The 26,277-nt window shown below is 34.9% G+C and overlaps 1 protein-coding gene across 1 annotated transcript in view; it reads right to left on the bottom strand.

Moving 5' to 3' along the window:
* LOC149776131 (bifunctional 3'-5' exonuclease/ATP-dependent helicase WRN-like) overlaps nt 1-26,277 on the bottom strand; it is a 202,244-nt gene that overhangs the window by 69,616 nt on the left and 106,351 nt on the right. Inside the window, exons 17-19 of the mRNA XM_089942399.1 lie at nt 20,335-20,415; nt 15,994-16,123; nt 5,854-5,960 (exon numbers count right to left, since the gene is read on the bottom strand). Coding sequence (XP_089798525.1) covers nt 5,854-5,960; nt 15,994-16,123; nt 20,335-20,415 — 318 coding nt within the window. The remainder of the gene's footprint in view (nt 1-5,853; nt 5,961-15,993; nt 16,124-20,334; nt 20,416-26,277) is intronic.

The raw sequence follows: 26,277 nt of genomic DNA, 5'->3' as shown, positions 1-26,277 counted from the left end.
GGTGCAATGAAATATCTTCTACAGTTTGATTTGCTAGTTGATATCTAGCACTTCTAAACAAACTCCAGCCGTTATTAACAAGTGTCACTTGTATACCAGCAGCAATATTTACAGGTGGATCGGCAGTCATTTGGATTCTACTTGGTACTTTAAGTACAGCTTCATGTGGTAACAAAAATACGTCCTTGTCTCTTGTATTAAAAATTCAAATTCCAGTTTTTTTAAGTTCATTTTAATTTTCATTGAAATACTCAACATGCCCAAATTCAGTGGTTGTGTCATCTGCTGGTATTTCCTCGGTCAGGTCAAGGTAATTTTTGACAGACATTCTTTATCTGTTATTATTAGACAAAAATTAGAACGCCGCGATATCTGGCTGAATGCTAGCATGGTTTTTTAGTGGACCAGGTATAGTTTTAGTTACAAATTTTCTGATAATTTCTTGGCCTGGTGGAGATGGCAGTTTAAAAAAAAATAAAATATTAGCACCTTAGTAGTTTCTGATGATGGTGATATTTTAGAAATTGCTTGTTTGATATCCCTGTCACTCGGTTGTCCACCCTTAATTTTCTCAACTATCTTCTGTCCAGTGGCTGAACTTGTTTCAGAGGAGGAGGATGTGGCAAAAGCTTTAGATCAGTCTAATGAGATAGGAGCTTTTGTTTTGCAATTCCAGGTACATTTTCAATTATTTTAGAGAATATATTTCGAAAGAAACCTCCTACGATATTTCTGTAATAAATGTTTCGTTGTTTCATTTTTATACAAAACTGTCTGATAAAATTGACTGTGATTAGTTAACTGCAGTGAGCAGAGTTCAAGTGCAGATAATATGTTATGATTTCATTATTATGATTCTGGTATGCAGTGTTATGGTTTGGGATGAGCTCAAAATTATCTGATGCGGATTCAGCTTTAGTTGTAATTAATAACTTGTTTGCTTTATTTAGATCTGTAACATTGTAAGCACCTTGCTGACAGAAGTTCAAACACAGCCAACTGGCTGGATTGATTGAAATGTAAAATCGTCATTCAAATTAGTTCTGATATTCACCACAGCATGGCAAGTAGTAGCTGAAACCAGGCCTATTTCATATTGTTTATTGCTGTCAATTCCAACAACAGAAAAGACAAATGTGTAAAATATAGTATTCATTGTCAATTTCTGTGTTCATATTTCCAGCTTCAATAGCATCAGTCTATCAACTATTTCAGCGGTCTAATTAATGCTTTTAATTCCACGACCTTCTACTTCAGGTTTTTCCTCTGGAAGACATTTATCAAGCTTTCTATCAGTACCCTCAAATAGTAATAAAATGTCCATTTGTATGGACTTCTTTAGTTCTATACTTGTCAGCAATATAAAACATAACACCAGCAATGAATCTATCTAGCATGCATTTTATAATACGAATTTAAATCTAGCACGCATTTTATTTTACGAATTTAAATCTAGCACGCATTTTATTTTACGAATTTAAATCTAGCACACATTTTATTTTATGAATTTAAAAATTCTGCTTTAGTTTGTGCTTTATTAATATCTTCTTGCAATCCAACATCTTGAATATCTTTCAGAATTTAAATAAAATCATTGTACTTATCTTCTGGCCATTTGCGAACTTGATAAACATGATGTTGTTTCTATCAAACCATTTTTATAATCTTCTTGTGACATTTCTTCTCTTGAAGCTTTTCTATGAAACCTAATCTGATTCTCCTGTGACACTGTTGTGGCCATTATATGAGTAAAAGCTTTTCTTTCCCTTGCTAACTCTCCCTGTCACCTCATTGACTCTGATACAAGATTTTTTAGTTCTTTGGGAACTCCTATTTTTTAAATAATTTACTCAACAGTATTTTTATGTCCTTCTTCAAAAATACCATGTAGTCTTTTAACTGATAATTTTTTAAGATCTTCTGGTGATGCCGCAAAAATATCTGGCTGTTTGCCAAGTACAGCTTCAGTTACTGGTCTAAAAAGTCTGGCATTTTCTTCTGCAGTTTGCTGTAGACCCCAACATTCCAGCTCAACCAGAAAATATTATGAAACAGCCTGAATTTCGCCTGATAAATCACCCAATGTTATAAAATCCTTGTGCCAAATAAACAGCATTACATTTTTTATTGCGCGATAGGGAAAAATAAGATTTTATCTTACTCATCTCTTTATTGCTGAGCAGAATGTTATCAAAGACAATTTACATTTGTCTGAATCTAGCTTGGCAACAGGAATTAGGCCTTCGGGCTGTTTTATGATAAATATATCATCTCCTACACCAAGTTCATTTGTTAGCTTTTCATTGTATTCACTAAGCAGCTCATGTTTATCCTGATGTGGATTTATAGTGTAAATATAAACTTGATCATAGTTGAAGAGGTTGTTAAGTAATAAATTCATCAAAAGGTTAGTTCTGCCCAATCCAGTTCATCCTACTATCAGGTAATGGCAGTCTGGTAGGTCATTGTTATGCTGATGTTTGATTAATCGCTCCATGTCAAAGTTGATTATACCCATTCTATACTAGGTATTCACAAAATTTATCTCGCGGTAATAATAAGAATGAGCTATTACACAAAATTTGGTACGTTAATTGACTGTTCAACTGACGAAACAGCTTCAGCTACAACCACTACAGCTGGTGTAGATTTAACAAATTATCTCAAAAGGTCTGGAGATACAATGACAGGTAACTTAAATATGTCAGGTCAGTGAGTGCTAGACCTTGAGACAATATATCCACTTACCAGAGCAGATAACTCACAGGCAGTAAGCCTTGGACAACTTAATGTGCTTAGTACTGGTAAGTTATTGTTGTTGAGTGGAAAGATGACTGGTAACTTAAGTATGTCAGGTCAGCAAGTGCAAGACCTTGAAACAACATATCCACCTATTGACCCAGATAACTCACAAGCTGTAAGTTTTGCACAACTTAGTGTGGTTAGTACTGGTAAGTTATCGTTGTCAGGTGGGAAAATGATCGGAAATATCAACATGACTAAAAAAGATTCTAAATCTTGAAACTGAATACCCCCTACTAACATAAATAATTCACAAGCGGTAAGTTACGCACAACTTAGCTCGATAATTTGTCATTATCAGGTGGGATGATGTCTGGAAATAAAGATATAGGTGGGAAACTAATATTTAATACTTGCCTTGATAACACAATGCTGACCAGTGACACTTCTGTAACAACTGTAAAGTTTGTCAAGGACAACTTTGTAATAAAATCGGGTGTTACCATGAGTGGCACGTTAGATATGGAATCATCATTTTGATGATAATTCTCAGGATAATGTTACTACTACTACTCTGCAACTTACACTTGATCCTAAAGAAACCACAAAAAAGTACTCGTATTTCTGGATTTTTGTTTTCTATGCTAGAGGTCCTTTCCTTGGTTTGTTGATTTTTCAGATATATACACTCTATTACCTAGTATAGATCTGGCATACTACCACGCTGTGATTTTAATGTAACTGTAATACATAATTTCCGTTCATCCTCCATCGATCAGGGTCGCAAAAGAATTTTATAATTTTATACTAAACCCAAAAATGGAGATCAAAATGTTGATTCGCTAAACCCAGAGAGTGTTGAGGAAGCAAGAGCTATGAAAATAATCGCTCGACAAGCTTGATAAGCTGAAAGAAGGAAGTTTCTTAAAAATCGTAAGCTCAAGGACACATTTGCTAAACATCTAGTATTTTGTGTACTAGACATGGACTATTATGATAAAAAGACGCTGTTAGAAATAATGGATAATAGTGCCAACACTAACCTGCTAACAGCAGCATATCTAATTCTAACAGACTCTCTCACCCGTGATAAACAAAAGTATAACATACATCACATTAATTCTGCACTAAATGCAGTATTAGAATTTGAGAATGAAATTGAGTTATATGATGATGTCGAATGAGACATATTTTAGAAAGAGCTTGATGATATTATATCTATAAACCCGGAACTGATTTAGACTATGAAATACATAATAGTTCTAAAAAATGGCATTGAAATACTATAAAAAAGAAGCTGGAAAGTTACTGACAGAACTAAAATACAGAAATATCAAATATAGTAAAATAATAAGTATGCTGAATTATATTCCATTGATACTAATAATGAGTGGAATTATTTCAGTGGGGGGGGGCATTAAATCCGATATTGTTAACAGTACCCCGGGTAGGTGATGTTTTATCAGTGGTTAACAAAAAGATTGGGCCAAAATACAAGAACAAAAATATGTGTTGTAAATTAGCAATAGCGACCTATAACCAAATTCTTAATCAACTTTGAGCTTATCTCAGAGGTGAAACAAGAACTGTTAGTCAAAGACGTTCTGCTTGTTGATCTGATACATAGCAGAGTTGCGAAATACGAAAAATGATACTCAGTAAATTTTGTGTGAAATATGAACTATGGAAGATATAACTGTGGAAGATACCACGTTATTAAAGATCAAGAGAATTCTCTTCCAGGGTAATCATATGACGATTATACTTAACGATGACAAGTACAGCACATATTTCAAAAACAGAAATAATATAAAATTGTCTCTGGTTCGCACAGAAAATTCAGATTATTTTAGTAAGCTTACCTGGATTCCAGATGCATTTTCTATTGCTGTTGATAATCTTTACAATCCAATATCACACAATACACAAAATTTTATAAAAATGCTAGAACCTGGCTCTCTCATTAGTGGTAACGTTAATCTGTGCCTGTTTCATCATGACGATGAAAGCTATATAACAGCAAAAGCTGAAATTCGAATGATCTAATTTATGCAGACCATCCTTGGAGCACTTGTGCAATTATCAATTTTTAAAAAAAAATCCCAGTGGGTTATTAATAGCACATGGCCTGATAATGGAAAAACCCTGAGTGTTAGGTATAGTAATTTTGTGTGAAATATAAATATGGATCGCTAGCAATTTCAAGCAAAAACCCAAAGTAGTAGACTATAATGGGCATTTCTAAGCCAACCCTATTTTGCATGACAACGATGAATGATTCATTGGTAGGTCCTTGACAAGTAATCAATAATGAAATCAACACTGTTGCCTCAACAAGTTGTTTTCGTATTTGTTTAAACTAACAGGGGCTGGGGGGGGGGGGTAATCATTCTATTATCTAATACCAAATAGGGGTTCAGCATATAAACCCCATTAAAGCTAACCACTTAGATGTCCACAGTAAATAAGTGCTTTCCTTTATGGTACATGTGACTCAATTATAAACCCCAAAGAAAATGCAGAACCACTGTAAACTATGTGGAACAGCAGATGTTCTAATGATAATAACAATGCCCCTACCTACCTACCATACCACTGTTGCCACTAGAGGTAAAACAACGACTTCTAACAGTTTTGATATATCATTAACATAACATAGTTGTCAGTTACAGACTCCAATTGCCGTATAATAGCCAGAATGACAGAGTGTATTTGAGTCTAATACCATAAGAAAGCAGTTAGATTTTAGACATCAAAAATGTAATATTCCTCAAGTAACACACAAAAAACATATGAAGAGTCTATTTACAATGTAATATTCCTCATGTAAAATGTAATGGCATATGAAGTGTCTATTCAAAATGTAATATTTCTCATGTACAACGTACGATCATATTAAATGTCTATTCAAATGTAATATTCCTCATGTACAATGTACGGGCATATGAAGTGTCTATTCAAATGTAATATTTCTCATGTAAGATATAAAGGCATAGTAGGTCTCTATTCAAACTTCCAAGTAGCATAATTAAAGTTTAAGCATTTCAAAAACTGTGTGTATGTTATGACCAATGTTGCGTGCAGGTAAGTGGCTGTTAATAACATACATACTTTCCCACTCCAAACATCTTCTGTTTTGAAAATTTCTGGATTTTCTGGCTTGTTGATCCGGTGAGAACTTGTGCTGGAATTGTGATGCCGTATCTCTCTCCCAGATCCTGCAAGCAAGGAAATCACTTAAAGCCTGGGGTAAGTAACGATGAGTCATCATCCCCATTTGACTTCAATATAACGATGAGTCATCATCCCCATTTGACTTCAATATAATAAACAAATATGTCTCATGTGACATCGTACACATACATTTCCTTGTGCAAATGATCATAATGCACTTAGTGACCATCTTCATGTGGGTTATGGTGACCTTGACCTTTTGACCCTGTAATCAAAAGGTCAAGTCACCATAACCCACATGTCCCTGTAATCATCTTGCTTCTTTCCATTATCATAAGTTCATCATGCACCTATGAAGTTAAGTATGTATATGTTCATCAGAACTGAAGGTGCTATGCTCTAAAAAATATCCATTTTTGTCACCTTTCTGTGACAAAATTCAGAGCTGATTTTTTTTTGCAGACACCATTTTACTTTCTTCGTCCAGAGTGACTTTGACCTTTGAATCTCGAAATCAACAGCCTTCTTTGTCTCCTAAATGACCACATATATGTAAAGTTTATAAAGCTATGTAAAACAAAATTATATGTTATCATACTACTTTCTAAAGTCATCATGATCATGACCTCTGGAAGGAAGGAAGGAAGGAAGGAAGGAATGATGAATGAATGAATGAATGAGTGAGTGAGTGAGTGAGTGAGTGAATGAATGAATGAATGAATGAACAAACGAACGAACAAACGAATGAGCATAACCAAAGCATACAACACTCTGCCTTATGGCAGGTGTATAACAAGAATAATGAATAGTCACAGTCAGTGAATAAATTTATAACATATTGTGACGTGAAACTTAAGTACCAGTAATCTGCCTCTGCTATGAAAACATGCATTTCACATGTTTTAATATTAGGTTACTGTGTGTTTCAATATTAGGTTACTGTGTGTTTTAATATTATGGTAAATTGTGTTTTAATGTCATGTTACTGTGTATTTTAATATTGTGTTTTCATACTGCTCTTGTTACAGGTCTAAGGTCAGTAGTCTTGGTATACGTCTGGTGGAAGACCTATGGTGCTTGATATTTACATTTGCATGGGTGGGAGGCTTAGTGGTATTGTAATCATGGAAATAATCTGGAAGAAACATAATTTACAACAAAAAAACTTCCTTTCTCCATGAATATTTAAAATATACAATAAAGGTAACGAGGAAATGCAAGAGAATCCAACCTCAGCTCTTGTAACCCAGATGACAGGGATCCTTATATTAAGGATAAAATCAATCTTCTATGTAACCCAGATGACAGGGATCCTTATATTAATGGTAAAATCAATCTTCTATGTAACCCAGATGACAGGGATCCTTATATTAAGGGTAAAATCAATCTTCTAACATCATAGCCAAGTGATAACTATAAATCAAGAAACACACAATAAACTTTGAAGCTTTAATTGGGGGCATGAAGAAACATGTGGCTTCCTTACCAAACAAACAATTATGGCAAATCCAGCAAAAACTAACAAAATTTTACCAATTTTTAAGTTGTGCTGGCTTCAATAAGGCCTGGTGGAAGTCTGCTGAGCTGTACTGTTAACATTTTTCACAATGTGGCAGATGTCACTTAAGTGTGATTGTGACTGACTTTCTTTGCACATCTGAAGATTGCAAGTGAAGCAACTCTTGCAAAGACAAGGTTGCTACAATATTTCTCGCCAACTTCAATACTGCCTGAAATTTTGAGAAAATCAGAGCTGACATATTTATTGCTGCTGTATCTTTCTCCAAAGAAAACTTGAGAGGTGGAGACAGGTATTGCCTCTCTTCTGATAATTGACTCAGTCTTGGGATAAAGACTTAACTTCCAAAATCTGAAGACTATGATCTTGGGTGTTTTCCCTGCTTTTCAATTGTTTTCACAGAACTATGGACCAAGTCCCATCTGACCAACATGCACCAGAAATGCAAGGTTTAGTACACCAGAGGCTTTTGAGTGTCCTCTGAAATCTCGAATTTTTTGTACTAGTAGGTGCTTCTAGTCACCATTGTGTACCTATGACAACAATGAAAAACTATTAAGTCATGCAATAAGCAACAAAAAAGGTGTAAACTGTATACAAATTAAACTGTACACAAATTAAAGCACTTAATCTGTCACTTTGTTCTTTTTTGCAGGAGGACTGGATTTGGGAGGTAGTGGAAGTTAATTCCAAACAATACTGTGATTGGGTAATGTATTCTGTGGGGAAAGAAATTATTTGACTGTGGGATGGAAGCTCATAAAGTGATGCTGTCACTGCTCTTTCACCAGTACTAAAAGCATACATACCAACTCCCTAACCCCCTGAGAGGTATAATCATAATTACAGCTATTATAAGTGGCAAAAAGCATAATTTGGGCATAAAAAGTGTAATCTCTATATTACATGCCTGAATTACAGCACATGTGAATAAGATAGATTTTTAGTACTAACATGGTTCTGCAGCTGGTCCAAATTCTTGTCACAAAGGGCCAACTTCTTGTCACAAAGGGCCAAATTCTTGTCACAAAGGGCCAAATTCATATGGATTATAACCAAAACACAAGCAACAAATTTTAGTGAAAAATTATTTTAATTCAGCACCCCTTAACTATTCTATGTGTGTAAATTTCACTGAACGATTGTGAACTGGAAATCTGCAATGAGGTCATGTGTTCCGATGGCTGTATTACATTAATCTCGTATACTACTTTTAATGTTTGTAAAGTGGTGTTGATTTGTCTTTTTTTCTTCTTCTGATCTGAAATGTTTTAAAGTTTGTAAAGATCCATCTGCTCTAACATTTTTTTGTCATACAACATTCACAGATCATACTGTAAAGCATTTCACTTAACATCTGGTGCCATTTTCTTCAAATGTACTGACTGGTTCACAACTTTCCTAGCTTATCAATAAAATGAATCTGTGAGGCAAAGTTTACATCCAAAGAAACCCATGTTTTCTTGGAAATGGGTCATGTACAGTTGCTATCAATAGCAAATAAGGAAAGTACTTTTATACTATTCTCATGCAGCAGTCACCTTTTTAAGAATATTCTCAAATTTATATCAGTGGAATCAAAGAGATGATAATAAAACTGACAAACAACTTTATATTGCTTTATTTTTATTTTTTAATGTACCAATATGGCATAATCCATATACATTCTAGCGTAATTCATACTTTGGTGAATGCCACTTTCCATCATACACCTTCAAACTAGAAGGCATTCTAGTACTAGTGATTCTCTCTAGAACTGAAGGGTTTAACCCCTTTCTGCACAGGGCTTTCCCAATAAGAATGAAGTGTATGAAGAAGTCTGGGCTGAGTTGGAAGACCTGTGATCTCAGCTGTTTGTACTGATAAGAGGATGCCTGGATCTTCCTGGGAATGTCTACTGTTAGGTCAAGTGGGTCACTGATCAAGGATTTGTCCCATCTCATAGGGATGACTGGAATCACCAGAAAGTTATAATCCCTTGTTTTCAAAAATCACTCTGAATAATCACAGTGGGAGGTAAAACATACCCCAAGATTCCATACCAGCTTAATGACCGAGTATTGAATGCCCAGGCTTCAGGGTCCAATACTGGAGACTCAAATGTGGGTAGCAGGTGGATCCATCTAGTTGTAAAGAGTAAACTATGGAGACACCATCTGGTCTGCAGTATCTGACCTCTCTTTCATAAAAAGTCACCTAATACTGCTGGGATGTGCCTTATCTTGACAGTGGCAGGACACACCTAATACCACTGGGATGTGCCTTATCTTGACAGTGGCAGGACACAGTTAATACCGCTGGGATGTGCCTTATCTTGACAGTGGCAGGACACACCTAATACTGCTGGGATGTGCCTTATCTTGACAGTGGCAGGACACACCTAATACTGCTGGGATGTGCCTTATCTTGACAGTGGCAGGACACACCTAATACTGCTGGGATGTGCCTTATCTTGACAGTGGAAGGACACACCTAATACTGCTGGGATGTGCCTTATCTTGACAGTGGCAGGACACACCTAATACCGCTGGGATGTGCCTTATCTTGACAGTGGCAGGACACACCTAATACCACTGGGATGTGCCTTATCTTGACAGTGGCAGGACACACCTAATACCGCTGGGATGTGCCTTATCTTGACAGTGGCAGGACACACCTAATACTGCTTATCTTGACAGTGGCAGGACACACCTAATACTGCTGGGATGTGCCTTATCTTGATAGTGGCAGGACACACCTCATACTGCTGGGATGTGCCTTATCTTGACAGTGGCAGGACACACCTGATACTGTTGGGATGTGCCTTATCTTGACAGTGGCAGGACACACCTAATACTGTTGGGATGTGCCTTATCTTGACAGTGGCAGGACACACCTAATACTGCTGGGATGTGCCTTATCTTAACAGTGGCAGGACACACCTAATACTGTTGGGATGTGCCTTATCTTGACAGTGGAAGGACACACCAACAAAGAAAATTGCAGATCAGAACAGAGGGATCCAGTAGCTCTGTTCCTCCAAGTGTGCAGAGGTAACTGATCACTATAGAATCACCTGACATTATGAGGTGAACCATTGTGCAAAGCAGTTCTGCCAAGAATGAAAGACTGATTTCAGCCTTCATTTTCAAGATATTTATTACGTCAAGAGGTCTCTCCATTCAAATTGTCGATAAAGGAGGCAAATAGTGGGTACCCCAACCTTGTGTGCTGGTGTCTGTAAAGAAGTAACTTTTAGTTGTAGAGGGTGGCCAGCTGGCCAGACTGGTCAGGAACCAGGATGGCAGAAGATGGTGTAAGTGACTACGATTGCCAGAATATTCTGGAAATGTCAGCTGTCAATTCCATGCATCAAGACTGATAGGAAATCTTGAAATGTCAGCTGTCAATTCCATACATCAAGACTGATAGGAAATCTTGAAATGTCAGCTGTCAATTCCATGCATCAAGACTGATAGGAAATCTTGAAATGTCAGCTGTCAATTCCATGCATCAAGACTGATAGGAAATCTTGAAATGTCAGCTGTCAATTCCATGCATCAAGACAAATAGGAAATCTTGAAATGTCAGCTGTCAATTCCATGCATCAAGACAAATAGGAAATCTTGAAATGTCAGCTGTCAATTCCATGCATCAAGACAAATAGGAAATCTTGAAATGTCAGCTGTCAGTTCCATGCATCAAGACAAATAGGAAATCTTGAAATGTCAGCTGTCAATTCCATGCATCACGACTGATAGGAAATCTTGAAATGTCAGCTGTCAATTCCATGCATCAAGACAAATAGGAAATCTTGAAATGTCAGCTGTCAATTCCATGCATCAAGACAAATAGGAAATCTTGAAATGTCAGCTGTCAATTCCATGCATCAAGACAAATAGGAAATCTTGAAATGTCAGCTGTCAATTCCATGCATCAAGACAAACAGGAAATCTTGAAATGTCAGCTGTCAGTTCCATGCATCAAGACAAACAGGAAATCTTGAAATGTCAGCTGTCAATTCCATACATCAAGACAAACAGGAAATCTTGAAATGTCAGCTGTCAATTCCATGCATCAAGACTGATAGGAAATCTTGAGATGTCAGCTGTCAATTCCATGCATCAAGACTGATAGGAAATCTTGAAATGTCAGCTGTCAATTCCATGCATCAAGACAAATAGGGAATCTTGAAATGTCAGCTGTCAATTCCATGCATCAAGACAAATAGGAAATCTTGAAATGTCAGCTGTCAATTCCATGCATCAAGACAAATAGGAAATCTTGAAATGTCAGCTGTCAATTCCATGCATCAAGACAAATAGGAAATCTTGAAATGTCAGCTGTCAATTCCATGCATCAAGACAAATAGGAAATCTTGAAATGTCAGCTGTCAATTCCATGCATCAAGACAAACAGGAAATCTTGAAATGTCAGCTGTCAGTTCCATGCATCAAGACAAATAGGAAATCTTGAAATGTCAGCTGTCAATTCCATACATCAAGACAAACAGGAAATCTTGAAATGTCAGCTGTCAATTCCATGCATCAAGACTGATAGGAAATCTTGAGATGTCAGCTGTCAATTCCATGCATCAAGACTGATAGGAAATCTTGAAATGTCAGCTGTCAATTCCATGCATCAAGACAAATAGGGAATCTTGAAATGTCAGCTGTCAATTCCATGCATCAAGACAAATAGGAAATCTTGAAATGTCAGCTGTCAATTCCATGCATCAAGACAAATAGGAAATCTTGAAATGTCAGCTGTCAATTCCATGCATCAAGACAAATAGGAAATCTTGAAATGTTCTGTCATATGGAGGGACTTGCACTCCATGCATGGTACCTTCTGACCTTCTCCACTAGAGGAAAGATAGCCAAAGAAGATAGGCCACTAGAGGAAAGATAGCCAAAGAATAGAGGCCAAGAAGAAAGAAGTTGTGATATATCACATTAACTTGGATGTAGTGTTAAATACCTGTTTATCCACTTTATAGAAAAGTGGCAAAGACATGCTGATAGCAGTTACATCCTTATTCATATTTTGTACCTGTGTATGGTAAACACCAGAAGGAAGTTTTGTACCTGTGTATGGTAAACACCAGAAGGGAGTTTTGTAACTGTGTATGGTAAACACCAGAAGGGAGTTTTGTACCTGTGTATGGTAAACACCAGAAAGGAGTTTTGTACCTGTGTATGGTAAACACCAGAAGGGAGTTTTGTACCTGTGTATGGTAAACACCAGAAGGGAGTTTTGTACCTGTGTATGGTAAACACCAGAAGGGAGTTTTGCACCAGTACAGTGAGAATGGAACATGAACACAGCTGAGTAACAAAGAAAAGTCTCTGAAATTACCTGAGTTGCAAATTATATCAGAAAGATGCTAGAAAATATATACAATCTTCTAAGAAAGGGCAAAATTCATTGTGATGATCAGCATTTACCAAGGCAATGAACTTACTAACAGCAAGAGGAGGGCATTCCTAAGGCAGCAGCATTTTATATACTGCAGAATGCCATTACAATGCAATAATTGGGGTCCAAAAAATTGGATTGCGTTAATAGCGGGGTTGCGTTAATGCTGGGTTTTACAGAATTTTACTTTTTTCAGAGAACAACGCATTGGCACATATGTGTATTCATGTCTAATGTATATCATGAAAAGGGCATCAACACCGTTTACTATCGTGAAGTCGTGGCATGCAGTTCATCCATAATGCATGTAATTCCATTGAAAAATTGCACACAGATTTAAAATAGTCAGTAATTTTGCCACAGCTCAATGTGTCTGAATTCAATGTCAAATACATGGCACGAACAGAGTATTAACACTGTTTACTTACCATCTGATACTGTACCGTCATGGCATGCAGTTAATCCATAATACATGTAATTCTATTGCAAAAATTGTATACACATTTAAACTATTCAATAATTTTGTCACAGATCATTATGTGTCTGAATTCAATGGGAAAAATTAACAGCAAAATTAGGTAAAGAAAGATGAAGCACATGTACAGTTCATTATGTTCCAGGGTCTATGAACAGTGTCTAATTTTCTCATATGCATTTCCATGTACCTTTATCCATTCTAACTTCCCAATAATTAACACTTGTGACTATCGATAAGAAACGTGCAAACTACTATACTAATCATTGCACAAAGTGCCTCTCCTAGACTGTAGAATAGACTATGGAGCTTTTCTTCTTCTGTTTTCTACCCTCGCAGAGTGGACTTGCTAATTACTAGATTTCTGGCAAGCTGAATTTATTGTTTGCCCTTCTTTATTTGATCCAAGGCGTACAATTTCACTTCGGCAGAGAATTACTTGTGTTTGTGAACTTGCTTTTCCATAACAGTAAAATAGGGAATTAATAACGAGTTCATAAGCAAACACCATACACATGTAAAAGCCAAGAACTAAGTGCCAAGTGCCTGCAATGGTCATGAGTCACTTTTATAAAGTTTTTTAAGCTGAACGCATGTACTATTTCATACCCTTTCAATTTCAAGCTTATAAAGTGGGCATTATTTACTGGTCAACTGATTGCGTCTAATAATACCACCAAGCCCAGCAAAAATGTTGGTGGCTTTTGTTTTTTGATGCTTACTAAATTGTGAAAATCATTTATCAACCACCACATTGTCTGCTGTTTGGTTGTGTATGCAGTTAAAAAAGAAACACATGTCGGCTATTGTTTGAGCAACGATTGTATACTGAATTAATTGAAGACAATCACAAAGATGACTTATTGGCTTTACCCATGGATCAGAAAGAAGTAACATTTCTGATAATGTTTATTTTGGCATAACTCTTTAAGAACCTGGTGAAATTGATAAATTTGAGAAGCCACACCACAATCGCATTATATTCGAATTTATAGACTAACTTTTCCCCAAAATGATAATAAATGACACTATTTCTCGTACTTTAAAAAAAATAATTTCTGGTACGAGAAAAATACACATACATGTATTTAAAATTTCAGGAACCATGCCACAATCATATTTTATTCTAATTCATACATAATCTCTTCCCCAAAATGATAACACATTTTTGTACAATATTTCAAGTACTTTGAACAAAAAATATTTTTTCATGTGTAAATGAATATACGAAATTTCGGGAGCCACACCATGACTGTGTTATATGTGAATTCGCATTAATGCGGGACGCGTTATATCGGGGTTGCACTGTACCGCCTTTATATCAGCATGTATGTGTTAGATCTTGCATATTAGTGTTATTGTAAAATCTTGCATACCAGTGTATGTGCATGTGATAGATCTTGCATAATTGTGTGTATGTGCTAGTTCCTGCATAACAGTGTGTATGTGCTAGATCTTGCATAACAGTGTGTATGTGCTAAATCTTGCATAACAATGTGTATGTGCTAGATCTTGCATAACTGTGTGTATGTGCTAGTTCCTGCATAACAATGTGTATGTGCTAGATCTTGCATAACTGTGTGTATGTGCTAGATCTTGCATAACTGTGTGTATGTGCTAGATCTTGCATAACAGTGTGCATGTGCTAGATCTTGCATAACAGTGTGTATGTGCTAGATTTTGCATAACAGTGTGTATGTGCTAGATCTTGCATAACAATGTGTATGTTCTAGATCTTGCATAACAGTGTGTATGTGCTAGATCTTGCATAACAGTGTGTATGTGCTAGTTCCTGCATAACAGTGTGTATGTGCTAGATCTTGCATAACAGTGTGTATGTGCTAGATCTTGCATAACAGTGTGTATGTGCTAGATTTTGCATAACAGTGTGTATGTGCTATATCTTAAATAACATTGTGTATGTGTTAGATCCTGCATAACAGTGTGTATGTATTAGATCTTGCATAACAGTGTGTATATGTTAGATCTTGCATAACAGTGTGTATGTGCTAGATCATGCATAACAGTGTGTATGTGCTAGATCTTGCATAACAGTGTATGTGCTATATCTTGCATAGCAGTGTATGTGCTAGATCTTGTATAGCAGTGTGTATGTGCTAGATCTTGCATAGCTGTGTATATGTGCATCTTGCATCAGTGTGTATGTGCTAGATCTTGCATAACAGTATGTGTTAGATCTTGTGTGTCAGTGTATGTGTAAGTGCATAAGCAGAAAAAAAATTAATTTATTATCAATAGTGGCTGCAATGTGATAAAATACGAAACAAAGTTGTTTTGCATGTTTAGGAAATTTCTTTTAGCTGTGTGTGTGAATAATCTTACAAAATTTCATCTAGTTGTGTTCTCTGGTTGAAATGTATACACAATTACATTATCATATGTAAAATCTTGCTGTGTACTCTGGTTGAAATGGATACATAATTACGTTTTCATATGTAACATCTTGCTGTATGCTCTCAATGAAATGGATACATAATTACGTTTTCATACGTAAAATGTTGTTGTGTATTCTGGTTGAAATGGATATATAGTTACGTTTTCATATGTAACATCATGATCAAGATATGAGTGAGGACTATATGAGCTGTCAAACCACCAAAAAAATGCTTCTTTTCTCTAATATATTGCTGAATCAATGGTTCCCTGAACAGTGGGCAGCATTTACCTTGACGACTTGGAAAAAGTCTTTGGCCTCCTTCCCATAATCTTTAGGTTTATCTGCATTGGCTTGAGTTGATACAATGGAGGACCAGTTCTTAGAATCATAGTAACTCTGCTGTTTACTTGCTTCTATTCTGTGACCAAAACAAAAAAAATCTTACTCTGTAACATTTGTTAAAGTCCAGGTTTCATGCTTTTCTAAACCTTTTTGCAGTACAAGTTTTTCCATATTGCAGTCTATCATCAGGTGACTATTCATGGTATTTCTGAAGATCATTATTGAAGTATTCATGAGCTTTCTTAAAGGCAACTCCTAGCCTTAAAAAGATCATCATGGAAGTATTCAAGAGCTTTCTTAAAGGTAACTCCTAACATAACAAAGATCATCATGGAAGTATTCATGAGCTTTCTTAAAGACAACTCCTAGCATAACAAAGATCATCATGGAAGTATTCATGAGCTTTCTTAAAGGCAACTCCTAACATGACAAAGATCATCATGGAAGTATTCGTGAGCTTTCTTAAAGGCAACTCCTAACATAACAAAGATCATCATGGAAGTATTCATGAGCTTTCTTAAAGGCAACTCCTAGCATAGCAAATATCATCATGGAAGTATTCATGAGCTTTCTTAAAGGCAACTCCTAGCATAACAAAGATCATTATGGAAGTATTCATGAGCTTTCTTAAAGGCAACTCCTAGCATAACAAAGATTATTATGGAAGTATTCATGAGCTTTCTTAAAGGCAATTCCTAACAAAACAAAGATCATCATGGCAGTACTCATGAGCTTTCTTAAAGGCAAATCCTAGCATGACAAAGATCATCATGGTAGTATTCATGAGCTTTCTTAAAGGCAAATCCTAGCATGACAAAGATCATCATGGCAGTATTCATGAGCTTTCTTAAAGGCAAATCCTAACATGACAAAGATCATCATGGAAGTATTCATGAGCTTTCTTAAAGGCAAATCCTAACATAACAAAGATTATTATGGAAGTATTCATGAGCTTTCTTAAAGACAACTCCTAGAATAGCAAAGATCATCAGGGAAGTATTCATGAGCTTTCTTAAAGGCAACTCCTAGCATAACAAAGATCATCATGACAGTATTCATGAGCTTTCTTAAAGGCAAATCCTAACATGACAAAGATCATCATGGAAGTATTCATGAACTTTCTTAAAGGCAACTCCTAGCATGACAAAGATCATCATGGCAGTATTCAAGAGCTTTCTTAAAGGCAACTCCTAGCATTACAAAGATCATCATGGAAGTATTCATGAGCTTTCTTAAAGGCAACTCCTAACATAACAAAGATCATCATGGCAGTATTCATGAGCTTTCTTAAAGGCAACTCCTAACATAACAAAGATCACCATGGCAGTATTCATGGTCTTTTTGAAGGTCACTCCTAATGTAACAAAAATCATCATGGGAGTATCCGTAAGCTTTCTTAAAGGCAACTCCTTACATAACAAAGATCATCATGGTAGTATTCGTGGTCTCTTTGAAGGCTATTCCTAATGTGACAAAGATCAGGTAACTTATCAGATAAATAAATTCCACTCTAACTGAGAATTTGATTTCAATTAAGACAAATCACTGATTTAGCAAACTAACTGGATCTTCCAAGGAACCAGAACTTGAGATAGCTTTTCATCAGATGTCATTGCAGATAATTTATTTGGTATGAGGAAAATAAAGTGTATATTAACCCCAACTGCAATAAATACCAGAGTAAGCCAACAACATAAAAGCTCAATAAAGCATACAGTGTCCAACTTAGAGGACTAATATGTGTAGCGCCCTACTGAAAGATAAAAAAATTTTGGACGTATTATTTTTCCAAAGGACTAATTTACTCAGTGATCAAATATCATTAATTTCTTTGTGAAATCCACCCATCCTTTTGCTCTTAAATGTGAACTTTTAAGGCTAACAAGTACTTAACTAGAAATGTCTTGCTAAAACATACAAGCCCACACTAGTGACCAAAAATATATATTTTATGTAATTTCCCCAAGCACAGAAATGTGTAAACTATTCAAAAATTGCTGTAATGACTCAAAGAATAATCAGAAAATATATATATATATAAAAATTCAAATAAGGCTACAAAGTTTAATTTTTAATCTTAACTGTGCTAACAAGTTTGTTGCAACAAAATTCAAAGTTCAAAATGTATACAGATGTATAAAACATTAAAAAACTGTTGTAATGGCCCAAAAATCTAATTAGGTCAAATACATATGCATAAAAATAAATAAGCAAAATTTAATTAGTCTGTGTTCAGTTGTGAGTTAGTGCAAAATTGCAACAAGCTTCATCAAACAGTGTGTGTGTGTAGTTTGGATTTTTAACGTAGCTTTAACATGATGCCCCAGACCTCCCGCATCCGAGGCGGACGCTCTAATCACTAGGCCACCGGAGCGGTCTTCATCAAGCAGATGAACAGACATAAATGGATATGGGTAATATCAAACAATGAGATAAAGAATCAATTTATGTTTGAAGTACAGTTGACTGGATCACTAGACTGATCCGGTTGAATGGAGGGAAGTTCTATTATTTAAATCAAGGGACTACAGACCTGCCAAACCCTAACAAAACCTTCTCAGTAAGTCTATATTTTTCCTTGAGTTAGATAAATTTTCAGTAACATGTAACAAAATATCATGCACTGCAATTGTCGACTTGGAAAACATGAAAAGTTCAGAAATGTGATCCGATGTAGAAAAGACAAACATCATATTCAACTTAAAAGTCATTACGACCTTTCTTACCTCAAACTTAACATTTGCCAGTACCAGCACAATTTTAAACGTCTCCACTTAAATCTTCTGCAATTTCCAAGCATCTTAGAATCGTTTTAGCATTTTACAATTGTAACTAACAAAATGCTAGCTTGCCAGAGTCAATTTTGAGCACCGCAAATTACTTCCTGTACAGTTTCAGAAACTCCGTTCTAAAACCCATGGAGGTCAATGACATCTTGCTAGATATCTCAACTTGACATAATCAATTTTTAATTTTTAAATTTCAAAATCAATTAATATTATTTTTCATTGGCAAGCACTCAAATAAACATGACACTATGTCCAATAAATGTAATTATTACTTTTCCCACTCTTTTCCTCTCCAAGAATCTAATTATTCCTTTTAAAGTTCTGTGCCGATTTTCTTAACTTTTCAAAATGCTTATTGCTCTTGTACCGTCAACATGTTGCTTGTTAATGTCCAATAAATAGATGATATTCGCTTGAAATGAGTGAATAATATTTGACTGAGTGGGTGAAAAACTCTATTTTGCAAGATGTACTGTATAACAGACTGAAGAAGCCGATTTCTTACTAGATCCCACATGATGTCCACAGCTTACCAGTTATGTTCTGCTGTGTTTTGTGATTATTTCACACAGAAAATATAAACTCTCACAGAAAATATAAACAGTTAGATAATTCTCCTTCCCAATTCAAAGTAAAACAGCACATTTGGATTTGAACTTCAGTCATCTTTATCACTCAGCCACATAAAAAGCATCTAAGAATAAATTTGAATTTCATGGTTACCTTGGTACTGATGTCGCAGCGATGTTACTTATCATAATTCATTCCAGTGAATTATCACGATTATATTGCTTGAAAAATCCAGTAATTCACTGCCTAGCATAAAATAAATATAATAATTACCTTTTTCCTGCTTTTTCTCTAAAAATCTAAATATTCTTTTTATAATTCTGTGCCGATTATCTCAATCTTTCAAAATGCTGATTGCCCTTTTACCTTCAACATATTGTTTATTGGACACATTTTCACGAAAATCCTTTGAGTAACAGCTATGGATGCATTCTGCATTAAAGAAATGGGCAGAATAAGGCACCTGAGGTACTTCGGTAAGATTAGTTTAGTTCCCTGGCTAATTCAACTTAACTTTTTATGAAACCAAGATCAGGATGAAGCAATATTTTGGATCTGACTGCAACAATTGTATTTGATATCTTCTGCTATTATTCCTCAAGTCTGTTATTTAAGAATCATTTCAGCAAGTCATGTGGCCAAATCATAAAGGCTTAACTTGACATGTCTGGGACCATATTGCTTGGAGTGAGTGCATTATTCACCAGAAACCAATTTCAAATAAATATGAGGTTCAGAATGACTTCAATATAATCAAAATATTTTAGCCTCAATACATTTTCTGCAAATTCATGAAATACAACATATTTGTGAAATAATTTCACAGCTGACTCTTTGGCAATGGTCATGTGATCATACAATGTTGTTATTTTTGTAAAATAAACTATGCACAAACATTAGGTATCTCACTTGTGAAAAGTGATGGTACCTTTTCCTGCAGTTATCACAGCAGTTTTCTGTTCCTCCAACATCCTCCAGGCTCCTGTTTTCAAAATGTGACAGTAAAATTCTGAAAATATATATATAAATAAATTTATTTTTCATGTGCATGAAAGTTTTGAATTTAAAACAATGTGACATTTTTATCTGTATCTCAATTTGTGGAAATATCTCTCACTGGTAAGGGTCTCTATTGTCATTACAAATCAATTCTTATTTGCAAAAGGATCAAATTCAAAATCTGTAGAAAACTCCACAATATAAAATTACCCTCTTTTGTTGAGCCTGTGTTTTATTTAGCTAGAAAGCAAAAAACTAACACTGATCTTAGTCATAACTACTTTAACACTGACCTTAGTCTTATCTACTTTAACACTGACCTTAGTCTTATCTACTTTAACTCTGACCTTAGTCTTATCTACTTTAACACTGACCTTAGTCTTATCTACTTTAAACTTGACCTTAGTCTTATCTACTTTAACACTGACCTTAGTCTTATCTACTTTAACACTGACCTTAGTCTTATCTACTTTAATACTGACCTTAGTCTTATCTACTTTAACATGGACCTTAGTCTTATCCACTTTAACACTGACCTTAGTCTTATCTACTTTAACACTGACCTTAGTCTTATCTACTTTAACAATGACCTTAGTCTTATCTACTTTAACAATGACCTTAGTCTTATCTACTTTAATACTGACCTTAGTCATATCTACTTTAACACTGACCTTAGTCTTATCTACTTTAAAACTGATCTTAGTCTTATCTACTTTAACACTGACCTTAGTCTTATCTACTTTAACACTGACCTTAGTCTTATCTACTTTAACACTGACCTTAGTCTTATCTACTTTAACACTGACCTTAGTCTTATCTACTTTAAACTTGACCTTAGTCTTATCTACTTTAACACTGACCTTAGTCTTATCTACTTTAACTCTGACCTTAGTCTTATCTACTTTAATAATGACCTTAGTCTTATCTACTTTAACACTCACCTTAGTCTTATCTACTTTAACATGGACCTTAGTCTTATCTACTTTAACACTAACCTTAGTTTTATCCACTTTAACACTGACCTTAGTCTTATCTACTTTAATACTGACCTTACTCTTATCTACTTTAACACTGACCTTAGTCTTATCTACTTTAACACTGACCTTAGTCTTATCTACTTTAACATGGACCTTAGTCTTATCTACTTTAACACTAACCTTAGTCTTATCTACTTTAACAATGACCTTAGTCTTATCTATTTTAATACTGACCTTAGTCTTATCTACTTTAACACTGACCTTAGTCTTATCTACTTTAACAATGACCTTAGTCTTATCTACTTTAACTTGACCTTAGTCTTATCTACTTTAACACTGACCTTAGTCTTATCTACTTTAAACTTGACCTTAGTCTTATCTACTTTAACACTGACCTAAGTCTTATCTACTTTCACACTGACCTCAGTCTTATCTACTTTAACACTGACCTCAGTCTTATCCACTTTAACACTGACCTTAGTCTTATCTACTTTAACACTGACCTTAGTCTTATCTACTTTAACACTGACCTAAGTCTTATCTACTTTAACACTGACCTTAGTCTTATCCACTTTAACACTGACCTTAGTCTTATCTACTTTAACACTGACCTTAGTCTTATCTACTTTAAACTTGACCTTAGTCTTATCTACTTTAACACTGACCTTAGTCTTATCTACTTTAACACTGACCTTAGTCTTATCTACTTTAACACTGACCTTAGTCTTATCTACTTTAACAATGACCTTAGTCTTATCTACTTTAACACTCACCTTAGTCTTATCTACTTTAACACTGACCTTAGTCTTATCTACTTTAACACTGACCTTAGTCTTATCAACTTTAACAATGACCTTAGTCTTATCTACTTTAACACTTACCTCAGTCTTATCTACTTTAACAATGACCTTAGTCTTATCTACTTTAATTCTGACCTTAGTCTTATCTACTTTAACAATGACCTTAGTCTTATCTACTTTAACACTGACCTTAGTCTTATCTACTTTAACAATGACCTCAGTCTTATCTACTTTAACACTGACCTTAGTCTTATCTACTTTAACAATGACCTTAGTCTTATCTACTTTAACACTGACCTTAGTCTTATCTACTTTAACACTGACCTTAGTCTTATCAACTTTAACAATGACCTTAGTCTTATCTACTTTAACACTGACCTCAGTCTTATCTACTTTAACAATGACCTTAGTCTTATCTACTTTAACACTCACCTTAGTCTTATCTACTTTAACAATGACCTTAGTCTTATCTACTTTAACACTGACCTTAGTCTTATCTACTTTAACAATGACCTCAGTCTTATCTACTTTAACACTGACCTTAGTCTTATATACTTTAACACTGACCTTAGTCTTATATACTTTAACACTGACCTAAGTCTTATCTACTTTAATACTGACCTTAGTCTTATCTACTTTAATACTGGCCTTAGTCTTATCTACTTTAACACTGACCTTAGTCTTATCTACTTTAACACTGACCTTAGTCTTATCTACTTTAACACTGACCTTAGTCTTATCTACTTTAACACTGACCTAAGTCTTATCTACTTTAAACTTGACCTTAGTCTTATCTACTTTAACACTGACCTTAGTCTTATCTACTTTAACACTGACCTTAGTCTTATCTACTTTAACACTGACCTTAGTCTTATCTACTTTAATGCTGACCTTAGTCTTATCTACTTTAAACTTGACCTTAGTCTTATCTACTTTAAACTTGACCTTAGTCTTATCTACTTTAAACTTGACCTTAGTCTTATCTACTTTAACACTGACCTAAGTCTTATCTACTTTCACACTGACCTTAGTCTTATCTACTTTAACACTGACCTCAGTCTTATCCACTTTAACACTGACCTTAGTCTTATCTACTTTAACACTGACCTTAGTCTTATCTACTTTAACACTGACCTAAGTCTTATCTACTTTAACACTGACCTTAGTCTTATCCACTTTAACACTGACCTTAGTCTTATCGACTTTAACACTGACCTTAGTCTTATCTACTTTAAACTTGACCTTAGTCTTATCTACTTCAACACTGACCTTAGTCTTATCTACTTTAATACTGACCTTAGTCTTATCTACTTTAACACTGACCTTAGTCTTATCTACTTTAACACTGACCTTAGTCTTATCTACTTTAACACTGACCTTAGTCTTATCTACTTTAACAATGACCTTAGTCTTATCTACTTTAACACTGACCTTAGTCTTATCTACTTTAACAATGACCTTAGTCTTATCTACTTTAACACTGACCTTAATCTTATCTACTTTAACAATGACCTCAGTCTTATCTACTTTAACACTGACCTTAGTCTTATCTACTTTAACAATGACCTTAGTCTTATCTACTTTAACACTGACCTTAGTCTTATCTACTTTAACACTGACCTTAGTCTTATCAACTTTAACAATGACCTTAGTCTTATCTACTTTAACACTGACCTCAGTCTTATCTACTTTAACAATGACCTTAGTCTTATCTACTTTAACACTCACCTTAGTCTTATCTACTTTAACAATGACCTTAGTCTTATCTACTTTAACACTGACCTTAGTCTTATCTACTTTAACAATGACCTCAGTCTTATCTACTTTAACAATGACCTTAGTCTTATCTACTTTAACACTCACCTTAGTCTTATCTACTTTAACAATGACCTTAGTCTTATCTACTTTAACACTGACCTTAGTCTTATCTACTTTAACAATGACCTCAGTCTTATCTACTTTAACACTGACCTTAGTCTTATATACTTTAACACTGACCTTAGTCTTATATACTTTAACACTGACCTAAGTCTTATCTACTTTAATACTGACCTTAGTCTTATCTACTTTAATACTGGCCTTAGTCTTATCTACTTTAACACTGACCTTAGTCTTATCTACTTTAACACTGACCTTAGTCTTATCTACTTTAACACTGACCTTAGTCTTATCTACTTTAACACTGACCTAAGTCTTATCTACTTTAAACTTGACCTTAGTCTTATCTACTTTAACACTGACCTTAGTCTTATCTACTTTAACACTGACCTTAGTCTTATCTACTTTAACACTGACCTTAGTCTTATCTACTTTAATGCTGACCTTAGTCTTATCTACTTTAAACTTGACCTTAGTCTTATCTACTTTAAACTTGACCTTAGTCTTATCTACTTTAAACTTGACCTTAGTCTTATCTACTTTAACACTGACCTAAGTCTTATCTACTTTCACACTGACCTTAGTCTTATCTACTTTAACACTGACCTCAGTCTTATCCACTTTAACACTGACCTTAGTCTTATCTACTTTAACACTGACCTTAGTCTTATCTACTTTAACACTGACCTAAGTCTTATCTACTTTAACACTGACCTTAGTCTTATCCACTTTAACACTGACCTTAGTCTTATCGACTTTAACACTGACCTTAGTCTTATCTACTTTAAACTTGACCTTAGTCTTATCTACTTCAACACTGACCTTAGTCTTATCTACTTTAACACTGACCTTAGTCTTATCTACTTTAACACTGACCTTAGTCTTATCTACTTTAACACTGACCTTAGTCTTATCTACTTTAACACTGACCTTAGTCTTATCTACTTTAACACTGACCTTAGTCTTATCTACTTTAACAATGACCTTAGTCTTATCTACTTTAACACTGACCTTAGTCTTATCTACTTTAACAATGACCTTAGTCTTATCTACTTTAACACTGACCTTAATCTTATCTACTTTAACAATGACCTCAGTCTTATCTACTTTAACACTGACCTTAGTCTTATCTACTTTAACAATGACCTTAGTCTTATCTACTTTAACACTGACCTTAGTCTTATCTACTTTAACACTGACCTTAGTCTTATCAACTTTAACAATGACCTTAGTCTTATCTACTTTAACACTGACCTCAGTCTTATCTACTTTAACAATGACCTTAGTCTTATCTACTTTAACACTCACCTTAGTCTTATCTACTTTAACAATGACCTTAGTCTTATCTACTTTAACACTGACCTTAGTCTTATCTACTTTAACAATGACCTCAGTCTTATCTACTTTAACACTGACCTCAGTCTTATCCACTTTAACACTGACCTTAGCCTTATCTACTTTAACACTGACCTAAGTCTTATCTACTTTAATACTGTCCTTAGTCTTATCTACTTTAATACTGACCTTAGTCTTATCTACTTTAACACTGACCTTAGTCTTATCTACTTTAACACTGACCTTAGTCTTATCTACTTTAACACTGACCTTAGTCTTATCTACTTTAACACTGACCTAAGTCTTATCTACTTTAAACTTGACCTTAGTCTTATCTACTTTAATACTGACCTTAGTCTTATCTACTTTAACACTGACCTTAGTCTTATCTACTTTAACACTGACCTAAGTCTTATCTACTTTAAACTTGACCTTAGTCTTATCTACTTTAACACTGACCTTAGTCTTATCTACTTTAACACTGACCTTAGTCTTATCTACTTTAACACTGACCTTAGTCTTATCTACTTTAATGCTGACCTTAGTCTTATCTACTTTAAACTTGACCTTAGTCTTATCTACTTTAAACTTGACCTTAGTCTTATCTACTTTAAACTTGACCTTAGTCTTATCTACTTTAACACTGACCTAAGTCTTATCTACTTTCACACTGACCTTAGTCTTATCTACTTTAACACTGACCTCAGTCTTATCCACTTTAACACTGACCTTAGTCTTATCTACTTTAACACTGACCTTAGTCTTATCTACTTTAACACTGACCTAAGTCTTATCTACTTTAACACTGACCTTAGTCTTATCCACTTTAACACTGACCTTAGTCTTATCTACTTTAACAATGACTTTAGTCTTATCTACTTT

This window comes from Sinohyriopsis cumingii, chromosome 18 (genome assembly GCF_028554795.1).
Source record: "Sinohyriopsis cumingii isolate HCF-2022 chromosome 18, ASM2855479v2, whole genome shotgun sequence".
Lineage (NCBI taxonomy): Eukaryota > Metazoa > Mollusca > Bivalvia > Unionida > Unionidae > Sinohyriopsis > Sinohyriopsis cumingii.
This window is presented reverse-complemented; position numbering and strand designations above follow the sequence as displayed.